Source organism: Macaca nemestrina, chromosome 8 (assembly GCF_043159975.1).
Source record: "Macaca nemestrina isolate mMacNem1 chromosome 8, mMacNem.hap1, whole genome shotgun sequence".
In the NCBI taxonomy this organism is placed as follows: Eukaryota; Metazoa; Chordata; class Mammalia; order Primates; family Cercopithecidae; genus Macaca; species Macaca nemestrina.
This window is the reverse complement of record NC_092132.1, coordinates 12604648-12620559: the sequence shown is the minus strand read 5'-3', so window position 1 is coordinate 12620559 and position 15912 is coordinate 12604648. Positions and strand designations below refer to the sequence as shown.

At 40.2% G+C, this 15912-nt stretch overlaps 1 protein-coding gene across 7 annotated transcripts in view; it reads right to left on the bottom strand.

The window, feature by feature from the left end:
* Positions 1–11815: 11815 nt before the first annotated feature.
* Positions 11816–15912, bottom strand: part of LOC105492827 (transmembrane protein 71) — a 52923-nt gene continuing 48826 nt past the window's right edge. For 5 of the 7 annotated variants that reach the window (XM_011760090.3, XM_011760088.3, XM_011760087.3 and 2 more), the window contains one exon: positions 11816–12147. In XM_011760090.3, coding sequence (XP_011758392.2) covers positions 12084–12147 — 64 coding nt within the window. In that variant the 3' untranslated portion in view covers positions 11816–12083. Of the gene's footprint in view, positions 12148–13616; positions 13704–15912 lie in introns of all 7 variants that reach the window. The other 2 variants (XR_011606726.1, XR_011606727.1) reach the window with 2 other exon arrangements.

The following is a 15912-nucleotide window of genomic DNA, read 5'->3' as shown; positions in this document are numbered from 1 at the left end:
CCTTGAAGGACATGGGAGCAAGTGGAAGATTTGGGCAAAGGAATGTTATACTCTGATTTTTGTTGTAACAGGATTACTGTGGCTGCTGTGTTCACAGTAGGCTCTAGGAGCAAAGATCAGAAGCAGAGACATCAGCTGAAGAGGCAATTGCAGTAAACTAAACAAGAGGGGATAATAACATAGAAGCTGGTAAGCAGGTGTAAGCTATATTTTCAAGGTGGACCCAACTGAAGGATCCAACATATAGAGTGGATATAGGTTGTAAGAGAAAGAAAGGAACTGTTGTGGACTCAGTTGTGCCCTCCCACCCAAATTTGTACAGAGTTAATGAAGTTAAAGTGAGATCATCAGTGTGGGCCTAATCCAATATGACTGGTGTCCTCATAAGAAGGGGAAAATTGGACACAGACACAGACACATAAGGAAGAAGATGATGTGAAGATGCAGGGAGAAGATGGCCATTCACAAGCCAAGAGGAGAGGCCTTAGAAGAAACCAACCCTGCCGACACCTTGATCTCAGACCTCTGGCCTCTGTCACTATGAGAAAATGCAGCTTTGTTGTTTAACCACTCAGTTTATAATACTTTGTTACAGCAACCCTAGCAAACTAATACAAGGCAAAGATGAATCCTAAATTTTTAATTTACAAAATTGAATGATGCCATTGCCATTAACTAAAATAGTGAAGGCAGTAGAGGGACAGGTTTGGAGGAAGTGGGAACTACAAACTCTATTTTGGACATGTCAAGTTTGAGATATGTCTTAGCCATCCAGATGGAAATTTTGAGAATTAACTTTGGCATACGCATGAGAAACAAGGTCCAGGCTGGAGATCTAGTTGAAGGAGTCATGGTTTACAGTCGTGAGTACGGATGACACCACTCTAGAAGTGAATTTAGACAGAGAAGAGGTTTGGCATACTCCAAAATTTAAATGCTGAAAACATGTGGAAGAATTACCAAAGGAGATATAAAAACAGTTTGGTAAACTGAGAAGCCAAGTGGGAAAAGTGCTTTAAGAAGGAGGGAGTCATTATATCAAATACTGCTAGGTCAAATGTGGACTAAGAACTGACCATTGGATTTAACAACATTGAAGGTTGTTGACGTCTTTAACATGGGCTACTTGTGTGGACGGTAGGAGTAAAATCCTGATTGGGATGGGTTTGAGAAAGACTTGAAAGAGAAGAATGGGAGACAAATAAGCATAGAACTCAAATCTACCAAGGAGTTTTACTGCTACTGTAAGCAGAGGAATGGAGGAGGGGAATCGGTCTAAGCAGTGAAGAATCAAAAGAGGTCTTATTTAAGACAGGTATTATTACAACACGCTGGCATGCTACTGCTGTAGGAGGGAGGGGACAATTCCTGGAGCAATTTTTATAAGTAGATAAGAGAGGGTGGGCTGCAATGCATGAGTGGTAAATTGGCCTTAGACAGCAGCAAGAATTTTCCTTCTATAGAAACAGGAAGGAAGGCAGAGTAGGAACAGATGCCCGTAGGTGGGATATATGAGGTGGCAATAGCTAGCTGTATCTTCATAATTGCTTCTATTTTCTCAGTAAAATAGAAAGGAAGGACATCATCTAAGAATGAGACTGGGCAAGGAGATACTGAAGCTTTGAGGAGAGAGGATAAGTATGAAATAATCACCCGGGGAATGGGAAAGTGAATTAATAGGACATGGTAAGATGATTGCGAGGCACCACCAAACACACCAGGAGGCTTGTGGTTATGAATTCAAAGAAAGGCCCGGCTGTGTGTTTTTTTCACAAGGCATGTTTAGCATGTGGGTGAAGCTGAATAATAGAGTATTCGATTCAACCAGAATTAGAATTTAACCCGGAAAGTACAATGAATGGAGAGAGATACAAGGGAATGATTTTATTGACAGTGCATGGAATCTAAGCCGAATAAGAACACAAAGGAATATATGATTGGGGATAAGTGAAAAGGTGTCAGGACCAGTGGAATTTGATCCCAGTCATTGAAAAATCATTGGAAGAAAGAACGAGCTGGAAAGATGGTGATGGTTAAAACTGGAATGTTCAATATTGATAGCATGGGGGAGGTGCAGTTATGGGAATGACAAGGTCCAGGGCTTGACTGTGAGTGCAAATGCCTAATTTAGGGTTAAGAGACAAAATTATAAGCAGGAAAGAAGCAGAGAAAGTGAGTGGCCAGGAAAAATGCATATGAAAAGATAATCAACATCATTAGCCATCAAGGAAATACAAATCAAAACCACAATAATATACTACTTCACATCCACTCACAGTTGGCTAGAATAGAAAAGATAGACTTTATGAAGCATTGGAGAGGATGTGGAGAAACTGGAATAATCACACCCCATGGCTGAGAATACATAATAGTACACCCACTCTGAAAACCAGTTTGGCATTTTCTTAAAAAGTTAGGCACAAATTGACCATATGACCCAGCAATTTCATTCCTAGGTATCTACTCCAAAGAAATTAAAGTACCTGTCTCCACAAAGTCATGTATGTGAATTTCATAGCAGCATTTTTCGTAATAACCAAAGGGTAGAAACAGCCAAAATGTCCATCAGTTGGTGAATGGATAAATAAATGTGATATATTTACACAGTAGAATATTATTCTACTATAAAAAGGAACAAAGTAGTGATTCATGTTGCAGCACGGGTACGCCTTGTAAACATTATGCCACATGAAATCAACGACAAGATTGGATAAAGAAAATGTGGTGCATATACACCATGGAATACTATGCAGCCATAGAAAAGAATGAGATCATGTCTTTTGCAAGAATGAGATCACGTCTTTTGCAAGAATGGAGCTGGAGGCCATTATTCTTAGCAAACGAATGAGGAAACAGAACACCAAATAACACATGTTCTCACTTATAAGTGGGAGCTAGATGATGAGAAGCCACGGACCCAAAGAGGGGAACAACAGACACTGAGGCCACTTGAAGGTGGAGGGTGGGAGGAGGGAGAGGAGCAGAAAAAATAACTATTGGCTACTAGGCTTAGTATCTGGACACAAAATAATCTGTACAACAAAGCCCCATGACATAACATGAGTTTACCTACATAACAAACCTGCACATGTACTGCTGAACCTAAAATAAAAGTTAAAAAAGTTAAAAACACAAAGGCCACATATTGTATGATTCCATTTACATGAAATGTCCAGAATAGGCAGTTCTATAGACTGTTGGTAGATTAGTGGTTAGTAGCCTGGGGCTGAGGGATGGGAATGAAAAGTGACTGCAAATGGCAGAGGGATCTTTTTGGGGGTGATACACATTTTCTAAAATTGGACTTCAATAATGCTTGCATAACTGTAAAACTAAAAACCATTAAATTGTATACTTGAAACAAGTGAATGTTATCTTGTATAAATTGTAACTCAATGAAGCAGTTTTTAAAAAATATTCAAAATAATCCCAGCACTTTGGGAGGCTGAGGTGGGCGGATCACTTGAGGTCAGGAGTTCGAGAGCAGCCTGGCCAAAATGGCAAAACCCCGTCTCTACTAAAAATACAAAAATTAGCTGGGTGTGGTGGTGTGCACCTGTAATCCCCACTGCTTGGGAGGCTGAGGAAGGAGAATCGCTTGAACTTGGGAGGAAGAGGTTGCAGTGAGCTGAGATTTTGCCACTGCACTCCAGCCTGGGAGACAGAGCGAGACCCCCATCTCAAAAAGAAAAAAAAATAAAAATCCAAAAATAAAAATAAAGAAACTGATGGGCCTGAGTATGAGAGGGGAAATCCATGTGTATGTGGAGTTCACCAAGAATGACTGGAATTGTACCAGAAAGATTGACAATGAGAGAGATGCTAAAGTCTTCAAGAAATGAGGGGTTAGTATTTGCATCCAGAAGTGGCAGCAGATAGTGCAGACTGGTGTCACGAGCTTCAAAACTGGAGGTTTTAGGGGAGAAGAGGGGATAATCATCCAGTAGGTGCAATGAGAAGCAAGGAGGACCTCAATCTTACTTCTAGGGCCAGTGGTACAATAAGCATGGAACAGAAAATAATAATAAAATATATGTATTTATAACTTGTCATTAATTATCACAACACCCCGTGAGGTAGGCAGGGAAGCACAAGTGGAAAACGTACTGGACTTGGAGGCAGACCTCACTTTGACTCTTCCAGTGGTTGACAATTGACCTCAAGCGAGCGACTCACCCTCCTGGACCCTCACCTGTCAAATGAGAACTATAATCCCTATCAACCTCACAGCACAACATAAGGCAGAGTGTTCTGAGCGTGAAACTAGAGTAAGTATGCACAAACCTATCTCACATTTTGTAATAGACCGTGGAAAACTCTTCTCCTCATATTCTGTTCATTTGTGCTAACGAGAAACCCGAATTTCAGAGAGGTTAGATGATTTGCCCAAAGCCACACAGCACTAAAAGAGAACATAGATCTTCTGACCCCTCCCAGCCACCATGCTGCTCCCCCTTTGCAAAGCTGCTTCTCAGGAGCAACTCTCTTCCAGGGTTTCTATGCTGACTCTGAAAGAGAAATAATAGACAAGCCTTCAGTTCCCTTTGGTACTGTGAAATCATCACACCACGGAATTTCTAAAGCTAAATTAGAGTGTGCCTGGTATAAAGAGGGCATCTTGAATAATCTGGGCACAGTCAATATTTCTACCACATGCTGCGCCACCTGAAGCTCTATTTCTCTGCACCAGACACAATATATTCCTTGCCAGTTCACTAATGGGTCATATACAGCCATCCACTCCTTAAGCAATTACTTATTCTTAGAGCATCTGTTCTGATGAAAAAAATAGGGCAGAACAGAGAGGAACCAAAAACCAAACCAAACCAACAAAATTCACACACCACTAATGAATAAGAATTATAATTTCTGGCTGGGTGTGATGGTGCACACCTGTAATCCCAGCACTTTGGGAGGCCAAGGCGGACTGATCACCTGAACTCAGGAGTTCAAGACCAGCCTGGTCAACATGGCGAACCCTGTTTCTACTTAAAAAAAAAAAATATATATATATATATATATATATATATATAAATTAGCCATGGCGGTTGCCTGTAATCCCAGTTATTTGGGAGGCTGAGGCAGAAGAATTGCTTGAGTCCAGGAGGCAAAAGTTACAGTGAGCTGAGATCACACCACTGCACTCCAGCCTGGGCAACAGAGTGAAACTCCATCTCAAAAAAAAAAAAAAAAAAAAAAAAAAGAATGATAATTTCTGATAATGAGATAGTTGAGTGACCAGGGGTGGCGTGCGTGAATAGGGAGAACATCCCTAAGATGCTAGGGACGTCCTCTCTATGGGGGAGGTATTTGCGTGATGAGAGGAAGTTGGCCATGAGAAGTTCTGTGTTAGTGTCCTACAAGTGTCACAGCCTTGAGGTAGAGCTGAACTTGGTGACCGGAGCCTATCATGGGGAGGAGGGAAGAGGGAGGGATTGCATTGGGAGTTATATCTGATGTAAATGACGAGTTGATGGGTGCTGACGAGTTGATGGGTGCAGCACGCCAACATGGCATAAGTATACATATGTAACAAATCTGCACGTTTTGCACATGTACCCTAGAACTTAAAGTCTAATAATAAAAATAAAAAATAAACTACGCACAAAACAAAACAAAAAAAAATAAGAACAGAAAGGGGAGCAGTGCTACGTGCCATGGTGTAGTAAGCAAGAGGAAATGTAAGGTGAGATTGAGGGTAATTAACAAGGAAGCCATGTGGCCTGATGCCAGCTTTAGAGAGATCACTGTTAATTGCTGCGTGGAGACTGCAGCCTAGGAGAGTGAAAAGAGGGAAGGCCAGGTAGGAAACTTTCTCTGCCCTGGAATAAGTTGCTCCCTTTCCTTCAAATACCCTTTCCATTTTCCTTACCTGCCAAACTCACTCTTTTGTTTTTCAAGAGCATTTCACAGCTATTCAAAATAGCCCAAAAAGTGGTAACAACCCAAACATCCACCAGTGGGTGAATGAATATACAAAATGTGATATATCCACACAATGGACTATTATTCAGCCATGGAAAGGAAAGAAGTGCTGACACATGCTAGGATGTGAGTAGGATAAACATACACACATTATGTTAAGTGAAACAAACCAAATGCAAAAGATCACATATCATATAATTCCAATTATATGAAATAGCCAGAATAAATCCATAGAGAGAAGACTAGTGGTTGCCAGGGGCCAGGGAAGGACGGAATGGAGAGCGACTTCTTAATGAGTACAGGATTTTCTCTTCAGGTTAAAAAAATGTTTTGGAACTTGGTAGACTGTGTTCTGGAACCACAGTGTTGTGGTTCACAGCACTGCAACTGTGCTAAATGACACTGAATTGTATACCTTTAAGTAGGAAATGTTATGTCACATGAACTTCACCTCAATTAAGCTTTTTAAAGACAAAAAGAGCATATTCAATATATATTATTTTCTTTTTTGTAGCAAAAAAGAAGCAAGATAAATGTGTTCTGACTAACTTAAAAGGAGAGATTGATGGGAAAGGCAGTGAGGTTCCTACAAAGTGATAGAGTATCTTCCTCTTTTTTTTTTTTTTTTTTTGAGATGGAGTCTTGCTCTGTCACCCAGGCTGAAGTGCAGTGGCGTGATTTCGGCTTACTGCCAGCTCCGCCTCCCAAGTTCATGCCATTCTCCTGCCTCAGCATCCCGAGTAGCTGGGACTACAGGCGCCTGCCACCATGCCAGGGGATTTTTTTTTTTTTTTTTTTTGTATTTTTAGTAGAGGTGGTGTTTCACCTTGTTAGCCAGGATGGTCTTGATCTCCTGACCTTGTGATCTGCCTGCCTCGGCCTCCCAAAGTGCTGGGATTACAGGCGTGAGCCACCACGCCTGGGCGTGTCTTACTCATTTTTATGCTGCCATGACAGAATACCACATACTTGATAATTTATAATACAGAAATGTATCGGCTCACAGTTCTGGAATGTGAGAAGTTCAAGATCAAGGAGTTGGTATCTTGCAAGAACTTTCTTGCTGTGGTACCCATGGAGGAAGATGGAAGGGCAAGAATGAGCAAGAGGGCACTTGCTCTTTTATAATGGCACCAACCTTGTCTATGAAGAGAGAGCCCTCATGGCCTAATCACCTTTTTTAAGGGTCCCACCTCTTAGCACTGCTACAATGGCAATGAAATTTTAACATGAGTTTTGGAGGGCATAATCATTCAAACCATAGCACTGGGATACGGAACAGGACAACTACTGTTCACTACAAATACCACCTGGCTCATATATTCTTTCAATAGCAGCAGTCTGATCAACAGTTACCGAGTACCTCCCCAGAGGCACTGGGAGTAGAGTAATGACCACAGAGGAAATGGTCTTCGCCCTCCTGGAGCTTGTCGTCATGAAGAAAGACGGACACTGGATTTAGACCAGTGTGCTGAGCACTGTGCCGGGAAGTACAGAGGATGCCTGGGAAGCTTTTCTGTCTGTCTTTCTGTTATCCAGGCAGAGATGGGAAGGGCTACCTGGAGTTGTCTCCATCTTGACTGTGAGCCCCTGAGCTGCATGGACCCCAGAACTAACAAAGGGGCTGAGAGTTGAAGAAAAAATGAGGGAGGGAGAAAAGGAAGGTGGGAAGACACACCGAATGCACTAGATTTTAGTTTTTGTCCTGCTTCCCTTTGGATAAAGTGTCTTTAAAACTAACTTTTATTGTGTGGCCATCTTGCCCCCAGGTTGGGGATGGGAAGTGGGACAACACTGGTACAGTGTGACAGCTGATGGCACTTCCCTGACAATAAATCACAGCAGGGGGCTGAGCCTGTCATCTGGTAGAGCCCTTTGCTTCCAACAGAGCAATGGCCACATGACTGACCCCAGATGGTGGCGGCTCCTAGGCCCAAAGTCCCCCTCTCTAGGTGGCCTGCTCTCATAACTCATCAACCTTGCAGCCAAGATAATTTTCTTGGATAAACATCAAGATGTTGGCTGTGGCTATTCTTGAGTTGAGGGATGATGTGTAATTTCTTCTCTTTTGCTTATTTGAATTCTTTCCTTCCTATTTAAATAAAATGATGGTGAGTCACTTTCGAAATAAAGAAAATTGAATTAAAGAAGTTATTTTTAAAGCCAATCTTTTCTCATGCCACTATATAAGCTTACTTTCTCTTATTTGGTCTTCTCTATGACAACAAAGCCATACGATCGATCACTCCATACTGCAGCAAGCACTTCAGAGAAGGCCACAGGTCAGAAATCAGGCCTGTTTTATCAATGAGCAAAGTGAGGGTCAAAGAAGTTGACCAATAGGTCCAATATCACAAAGCTAGAAATGGTGGATCAGCCAGAGTCTATGTCTGGGTCTAAATCTACATATGTGTCTATCTGACCTCAAAATCTGTATTTTGGTTTTATACCATTCTAACTTGTGTTAAATATAGGAAGAAGTATTTATTCAGCTAGATTAACATGGCTGTAGCTAAGCCTCAGCCCACAGTTAGTCTCTCCTTTCTATCATCTCACCCAATAATAGAAAAATTTCCATTGTCCCAGAAGTCACAAATACTACTACTACTACTGTCACCACTACTATTATTATACGATAATAATGATAATAATAATAATGGCAGCTCCCTCTTCAGAAAAGCTTATGATCTAGCACTGTTTGAAGTGTTAAGCATTTTGCCTGCATGAACTTGTTTAATCTCATAAAAGTTAGATGAATTAGGTAATATTTTTATCTCATTTTAAAGACTGGGAAATTAAAGCTTAGAAAGGTGAAATCGTTTGTCCAAAGTGAAAGCAGTTAAGTAGCTGGGTCGCAGTCTAGTCCCAGGTCTACTCTGACTCCAGAGCTGAAGTATCATGCTATACTGCAATGCTACTCTTCAAGGGACACACAGCAAGAGAAAAAATAAAGAAGATTAGGAAGGTGGAAGCCTCTAGAATGTGTTTCTTGACCTTTTCTTTTACTGAAAAAAAGAAAATAAAATGAGAATAAAATGGAACTTCTGGCAGTGAGTTTCAGCTGTCTCCCCCACAGCAGATCACTTGCAGCCTGAAGATGAGCTTCACCCACACAAAGGTATGTTGTTTCAATTTGGCCTGGACTGGAGGAGGGGCTACCTTCTCTCTCTACAATAAAAAATGCAAAATTTCATTTTGCATCGAATGTGTAAGTTGTGATTCGTCAGCCTTTGTTTTACCCTTTGCATTTTATTTTCTTTTTTTAAAAGTTTCCTTTAAGGCTACAAAAGGATAAGAAAATTTTTGCAAAATAGTTTCCAGCTTTTAGCATCCACCTGCTAAATTGCCCTCCACTCCCAAGGTACCCTGTCTGGCTCTCTAGCAGGTGTAGCTTGCAGCTGTAGCAGATTTTACCGAGCATGGGACAGATGGAGGGGATACAGCCTGCACAGTAGGGTAGATTTTTTTTTTGAAATGCATGATGAGACCTTCATCATAGCCTGGTAGGCAAATGTGGCATTGATGCAAAGTATGCCAAGTTGGCAGGTGTCCGCGTCTGCTGCATTGTGTTTGCGGTAGTGGGATTCCTTTTGGGAGTGGTGGTTGGCTTCTCCTGCAGCACAAGCAGATCATTTTGCATCTGAGTTGTTTTGGAGTAACTACAGTAGATATCTGCTTGGAGGAGCATTGCAGTGAGGGTGTTGAGGAGCGGGTGGAGGTGAGTGGCATAGGCGCCTTAGAGACCTGTGGTGTATGACTCAGGGTGAGCAATACATCCTCCTTGAAGTTTGCCTTCCTCGCTTTTAAATGAGAGTGGGTGGCGGAGCTGCTAAAGTTCGTCAAAGATCCATGTACTTCCCTGCTTTCTCCACCACCTTGCATAAGTGGGTCATATGACCAATCCTATAAATAAAGGGACATGACACTTCCCAGTCTGAGACAATTAAGACAGAATATGGCAGGCAAGCTTGGAGACCATACAGTATGGTTACAAGATGAAGGACGACTGACTGGCCCCATCAGACATGATGTGGGTTTACATACTGTGGAAGTGACCAAACCAAGAGTAGTCCTCAGCAGGATGGTGGCAACAATTACAGACCAAGAAGATTAATCACCTGGCATATAGTACATGCTCCAACAAAACAGCAGCTCTTTTTATGAGCTCTGTAGCTACATCAGCCTCTATGAACAGAGGCTCTAAAGCAGCCCAGACAATGTTTGATAATTCCTCTCTTTATATTGCATCTCATTCATGCCAATTCTCCAAGAAACTAGATTTGAGAACCCTGAGATACAAGAAAAAAGGTGAAGGTCATCATTGTCTCTGAAAGATGACTCTTTTCATTTAATGTTTCACCTCATGGAAAACTTTCTCTTGAGTTAGCATTTCTGGTGAGAGTGACTCACGCAGCCTTTGATCACTGAGGCACCAGGCCCCTCTCATGTAACCTTCTCAGCAGCAATCAGTAGTAGGGAAAGTAAGGGCTGTGGGTCAGACAGGCTTGGCTTCAAAATCTAGATCTCCCACTTACTTACCCTCTTGGGAAACCCTTGGGAAAGTTATTCAACCTGTCTAAGGTTATTAAATGTATAACATGGCAATTATCCTATCTGCTGTATTAGACAGGGTTGTCCAGAGATACAGAAACAATAGGATATATGATATATTATAAACATATATATTATATATGTCACATATATTATACATAATCACATATATTATATGTCCTATTTGTTATATGTGATGAATTAGAAATATACATTTTGTATATTATATGTAATACATGTATATCTATATTACACATCCTATTGGGTCTGTTTCTCTGGAAAACCTTAACTGATACAGTATATATACACTATACATATGGAAAGAGACAGAGAAATTTTAAGGAATTGGCTTACACAATTGCAGTGAGCTGACAAGTCCAGAATTCATAGGGCAAGATGGCAGTCTGGAAATTCAGGTGAGAGATGGTGTTACTGTCTTGACTCTATGGGCTGGAAACTCAGGCAGAATGTTTATATTGCAATTTGGAGGCAGACTTCCTTCTTCTTTGGTCAACATCCGTCTTTGCTCTTAAGGCTTTCAATGTGTTGAATGAGGCCCACCCACATTATGGAGGATAATCTGCTTTATTTAATGTCAACTGATTACAAACATTAATCACATCCACAAAATACCTTCACAGGAACATCTAGACTAGTTTTTGACCAAACGACTGTTCATCATGATATATCCAAGTTGACACATAAAATTAACCATCACACCTGCCTAGCTAAAGTGGTTGTTATGAGATTTAACAGAACATGCAATGTGAACTTGCCAGGGGCAGGATCAGGCACAGAACAAAAGTTCCCCAGTGATCGTATTTTCTATTACTGTTAACTTATTGCCACTGTGATCATTTATTTTCTTCTCCTCACTACCTGTTTCTGATACTTTGTCTCTCCTTTCACGTCTCATCTCTCTCTGCTCTCAACAAGAGAAGACAATACCATTATTCCCATTAACCCAAAGGAAGAATTCATCTAAATTACCAGAGAATCTGACCTTGTAAATGTTTTCAAAGAAACGCATTTTTTGGCTCTAGAGTATATTTGACACTTGTAATTACATGCTTAGCTGGTTCTCAGTCTGCTATGACATCTGCTCCTTGAGAGTAGAATTGTATTTCCTTCACTTAAAAAATCCTTGGTTCCTAGCAAGTGCCAGGTAATTATCAGGTGATCAATTATAATAATGAGTGATTGGATTGATTGAACTCATGGATGAATGAGCTAGAACAACTATAAATCATTTATACTTTCTAGAGCAGCAAAGTAATATCTCTAGTAAAAGGCATTAAAAGACGCATAAGTCAAAACAATGATGTTCAATTCAGAAGGACTGAATCTCTAAAATTTATTAGGCATACATTTTTGGTAACTGGGTATTATGTACCAAATGTTTTTGTCCCCATAAGATTCATATGCTGAAGCTCTAGTCCCCAATGTTATGGTATTTGGAGGTGGGGACTTTGGAAAATGATCTGGTCATGATAATGTGTCCTCTATGAATGGGGTTTGCTCCCTTATAAAAAGAAGAGGAGACCCTGGATCTTTCTTTCCAACTTGTGAAGCTGAAACAAGAAGACTGCCATGTGCAAACCAGGAAGTTAGCCCTCACCAGACACAGAATCAGCTGGCACCTCGATCTTGAGCTTTGCAGCCTCTAGAATTCTGGAAAAAAAAAAAAAAAAAAATATATATATATATATATATATATATATATATATATTTGTTGTGTAAGATGCTGAGTCTGTAGTATTTTGTTATAGCAGTCTGAGATATGACAGTGGGTGAGTAGAAATCTTCTATAGTCCTTTTGCTAAAGGACTTCCGTCAGTATTGGCCCTGTGGTCTTATCCTTCTTGTTTCATGCAATGCCTTGTTTCACCTCACGATTTTGAGGGCAGGAACCATATTTTAAAATATCTGTACCTGACTCAGTTCTTGCAGGTAGTAGGCTCTCAAAAAATAAATGGTGGTTGAATTTTTAAAGTTGAGTTATTGTCTATATATCTCTCACACTTTAATTTACTTTCTCAATCTTTTTAGCATCTTGATGAGGTACAAAGTACATAGAGTTTGGAAGTTGGAAGGTATGTCTTCCAGGAAATTTTATGTATTAAACATAGTTCCTTTATATATATAAGTGTTGATTATACATAGCATCCTGGCCACCTTTAAAAGATACTAAGAAATGCACTTTTTGTTTTGAAAATTAGCAAATAAAGGAAAAGACTCAAGCATTCATCTCTCCTTTCCTGTAAAATCTGAACCACTGGGCAATCAGATGGCAGATATTTCCTTGCACAGACATTCTCCCAACAAGTAAATAAAGAAGATGTGATCAAACTGGAATATCATCATTTTCCATCTGTAATTAATTATACATCTGACCACTGATCAGAAATGGCTGTTGACAACACAAAAATGACATAATGCCCCTCTTGACAAAGAAAATGACACCACCTAGAAAGTAATTTTTCCCCAGAAAATTCAAAACAAAAAACGATTTAGCCTCTATAATCAACTTTCAGTTGGCAAGAAATACAGAAGACTAAGGAAAACATTAAACTTTACTACAGACATGAGATCAGCAAAATTCCAATGGAGTAAAGTCTATAAGACAAATGATGTAGTTTTCAAAGAAACAAACTTCAAAGGTCAGGGGGGAAGAATCTGTGCATTAAAAGAGACCCAAAAGGCATTAAACAAACAAACAAAAACAGGCAGAGCTATACTATAGTATTTAGAAATGTACATTGGTAATAAAAACTATAAAGCAAGATACAGAGGTGATTTTCATAAACTCAGCATAGTGGTTATTCTGAAGGTGAGGATGTTGGAAGGAGTAGCTGGAGGGCTCCTGGTATAGCCAGCAAGATTTTGTCTCTTTTTATGTTTGATTCTTAAAAGGGCATGCTATGGTTTGAATGTGACCTGAAAATTTCATATGTTGGAAACTTAATCCCCAACGCAACAGTGTTGAGACATGGGAACTTTAAGAAGAGATTAGGTCATGAGGGCTCAGCCCTCATGAATGAATTAATGTTATTATTGTGAGAATGGATTAGTTATCTTGAGAGTAGTTTCCTGATAGATAGATGGGTTTTGCCCCTTTCCTCCCTTTGGCCTTCTCTCACCTTCTCACTTTCAGCCATGAGATGACGCAGCAAGAAGGCTCTTGCCAGATGCCAGCACCTTGATACTGGGTTTCACAGCTGCCAGAACTGTGAGAAATATGTTTGTTTTAAAAAATAAATTACAAGAGTCTATGATATTCTGTTATAGCAACACAAAACAGACTAAAACACGGCATTTGCCTTATAATAATTTTTACACCATTTTCTGTTTTGCTGGTATTTGAACAAGTTTTTAAAAACAGCTGTTCTGCCTATTTCACAGAATGAATGGTGCCTACATAAACATGACATTTAATAAGTACAGGAACCTCATCTGTATTCTTCATTGCCATATTCCCAGGGACCAGACTGACTCTTGGCACATGCTTGGACTAAATATATATTTACTGAATGAATTAATAAATGAAACTGTAAAATCAAATATATACATAAAATCATATTCTGATGATGACTATTAACTTCAGCAAAGTTACAAATTCCCAAGGAGTGGATTCCAGATCACTGAGAATTTGTTGTGTACAGCAGACAAGTTTCTTTATAACGATGTTGCCCACTGCTAGACTACAATAACAAATAGGACCTTAAGAGGATTGAGGCTGGTCATTGGCAGAAAGCTGACATCCAGCGATGTACAAGTCTTCCCGGCTACACACACATCACTCGTCAGATCCTGTGCACCTCTGTCACAGATGGATCTGCAGGGGATTAAGGTTATACTCGCCATTCCAAGTAGTGGGGCTCAAGAGCAACTATCTAGCTAGAGCCCACTGCTAGGGGACATGTCCTAAAGTCATTTTGCACAGCAACACACTTCATAAACTTGGGGGAGAATCTGTGGATGTTGTGTTCATTGTCTATCACCATGTAATGACATTAGCACAAGTTTAGCAGCTTAAAACACACACTTATTACCTCACAGTTTCTGTAGGTCAGAACCACAGCTTTAACTATGTCCCCTGCAAGGTTGCAAAGAAGGTGTTGTCCTGCACTGGCCTCTCATCTGAAGCTTTCACTGGGGAAGGCCTTAGCCATTGGGTCCTGGAAGATGTCTGCCTTCCAGAACTCTGGAACCTATGACTAGATTACCTTATGTGGCAAAGGGACTTTGTAAATAGGATGAAGTAAAGGATTTTAAAATGGAGAGATTATTCTGGATTATCTGGGTGGGCCCCATGTAATTACAAAAATTCTTTTAAGAGGGAGGCAAGATGTCTAAAGTCAGAAAAGGATATGTGACCACAGAAGCAGAGGTTAGAGTGAAGTGGTTTGAAGATGGAGGAGGGGGCCAGGGGCCAGGGAATGCAAGCAGTCTCTAGGTTTTAGCTTTGTAACGTTCATTTTGGACTGACCTCCGAAACTGTAAGATAATACATTTGCATTGTTTTAAGCCACCAAATCTGTGGTAACTTGTTACAGTAGCCATAGTAAGCTCATACAGTCTGGGAGAAAAGGTCCTTGTCAACAAGGAAGCATTATATGCATGTAAACAATTAGTACTATATCAGTATCTTACTTTGAAAAACATTATCATTTAAATCAAATTACCCTGTAGAAAAATGTGTGTTACACACAGACAAAGGAAACACAGAAATTCTCAATGGAAACTCTCCTAATAGAGTATTAAATGAAAGGCTCTATATGCATTTAGTTCTCCATTAAATTCATTTTAAATCCCACTTCAAAGCATTCCATGCACGTGGATTGTGGATCACTTTGTGATCACTTAACCTACTTGTAAAAATGGCAAATGCATGGGACACATCCCAGACGTACTAAATTATTACACAAAGCTATTTCAAATACAACTGTGGTCAGCTGACTAATGGTCCCCCAAAATAGCCAAGTTCTAATCATAGGAACCCATGAATGTTACCTTATATGACAAAAGGGGCCTTGCAGATGTCATTAAGTTAAGGATTTTTTCTTGGATTATCAGAGTGGATCCTAAATGTGGTCTCAAGTGTCCTTTAAAGAGAGGGGTGGAGGGAGATTTTACTCAGAAGAGGAGAAGGTGATGTAATGATGGAAGTAAAAAATCAGAGTTGTGTGCTTTGGAGGTGGAGGAGGGGGCCACAAGCGAAGGAATACAGACAGCCACTGGAAGCTAAAGAAGGCGAGGCAATAGATCTTTCCCTAAAGCCTCCAGAGGGAAAACAACTCTGCTGCCCTTTATTTTAGAATTCTGAGCTCCAGAACTGTAAAACAGTAACTTTATGTTGCTGTAAACCACTTGGTTTGTGGTAATTTCTTAAGGCAGAAATAGGGAAATAATACAGTCTTCCATTAATGATGTTCC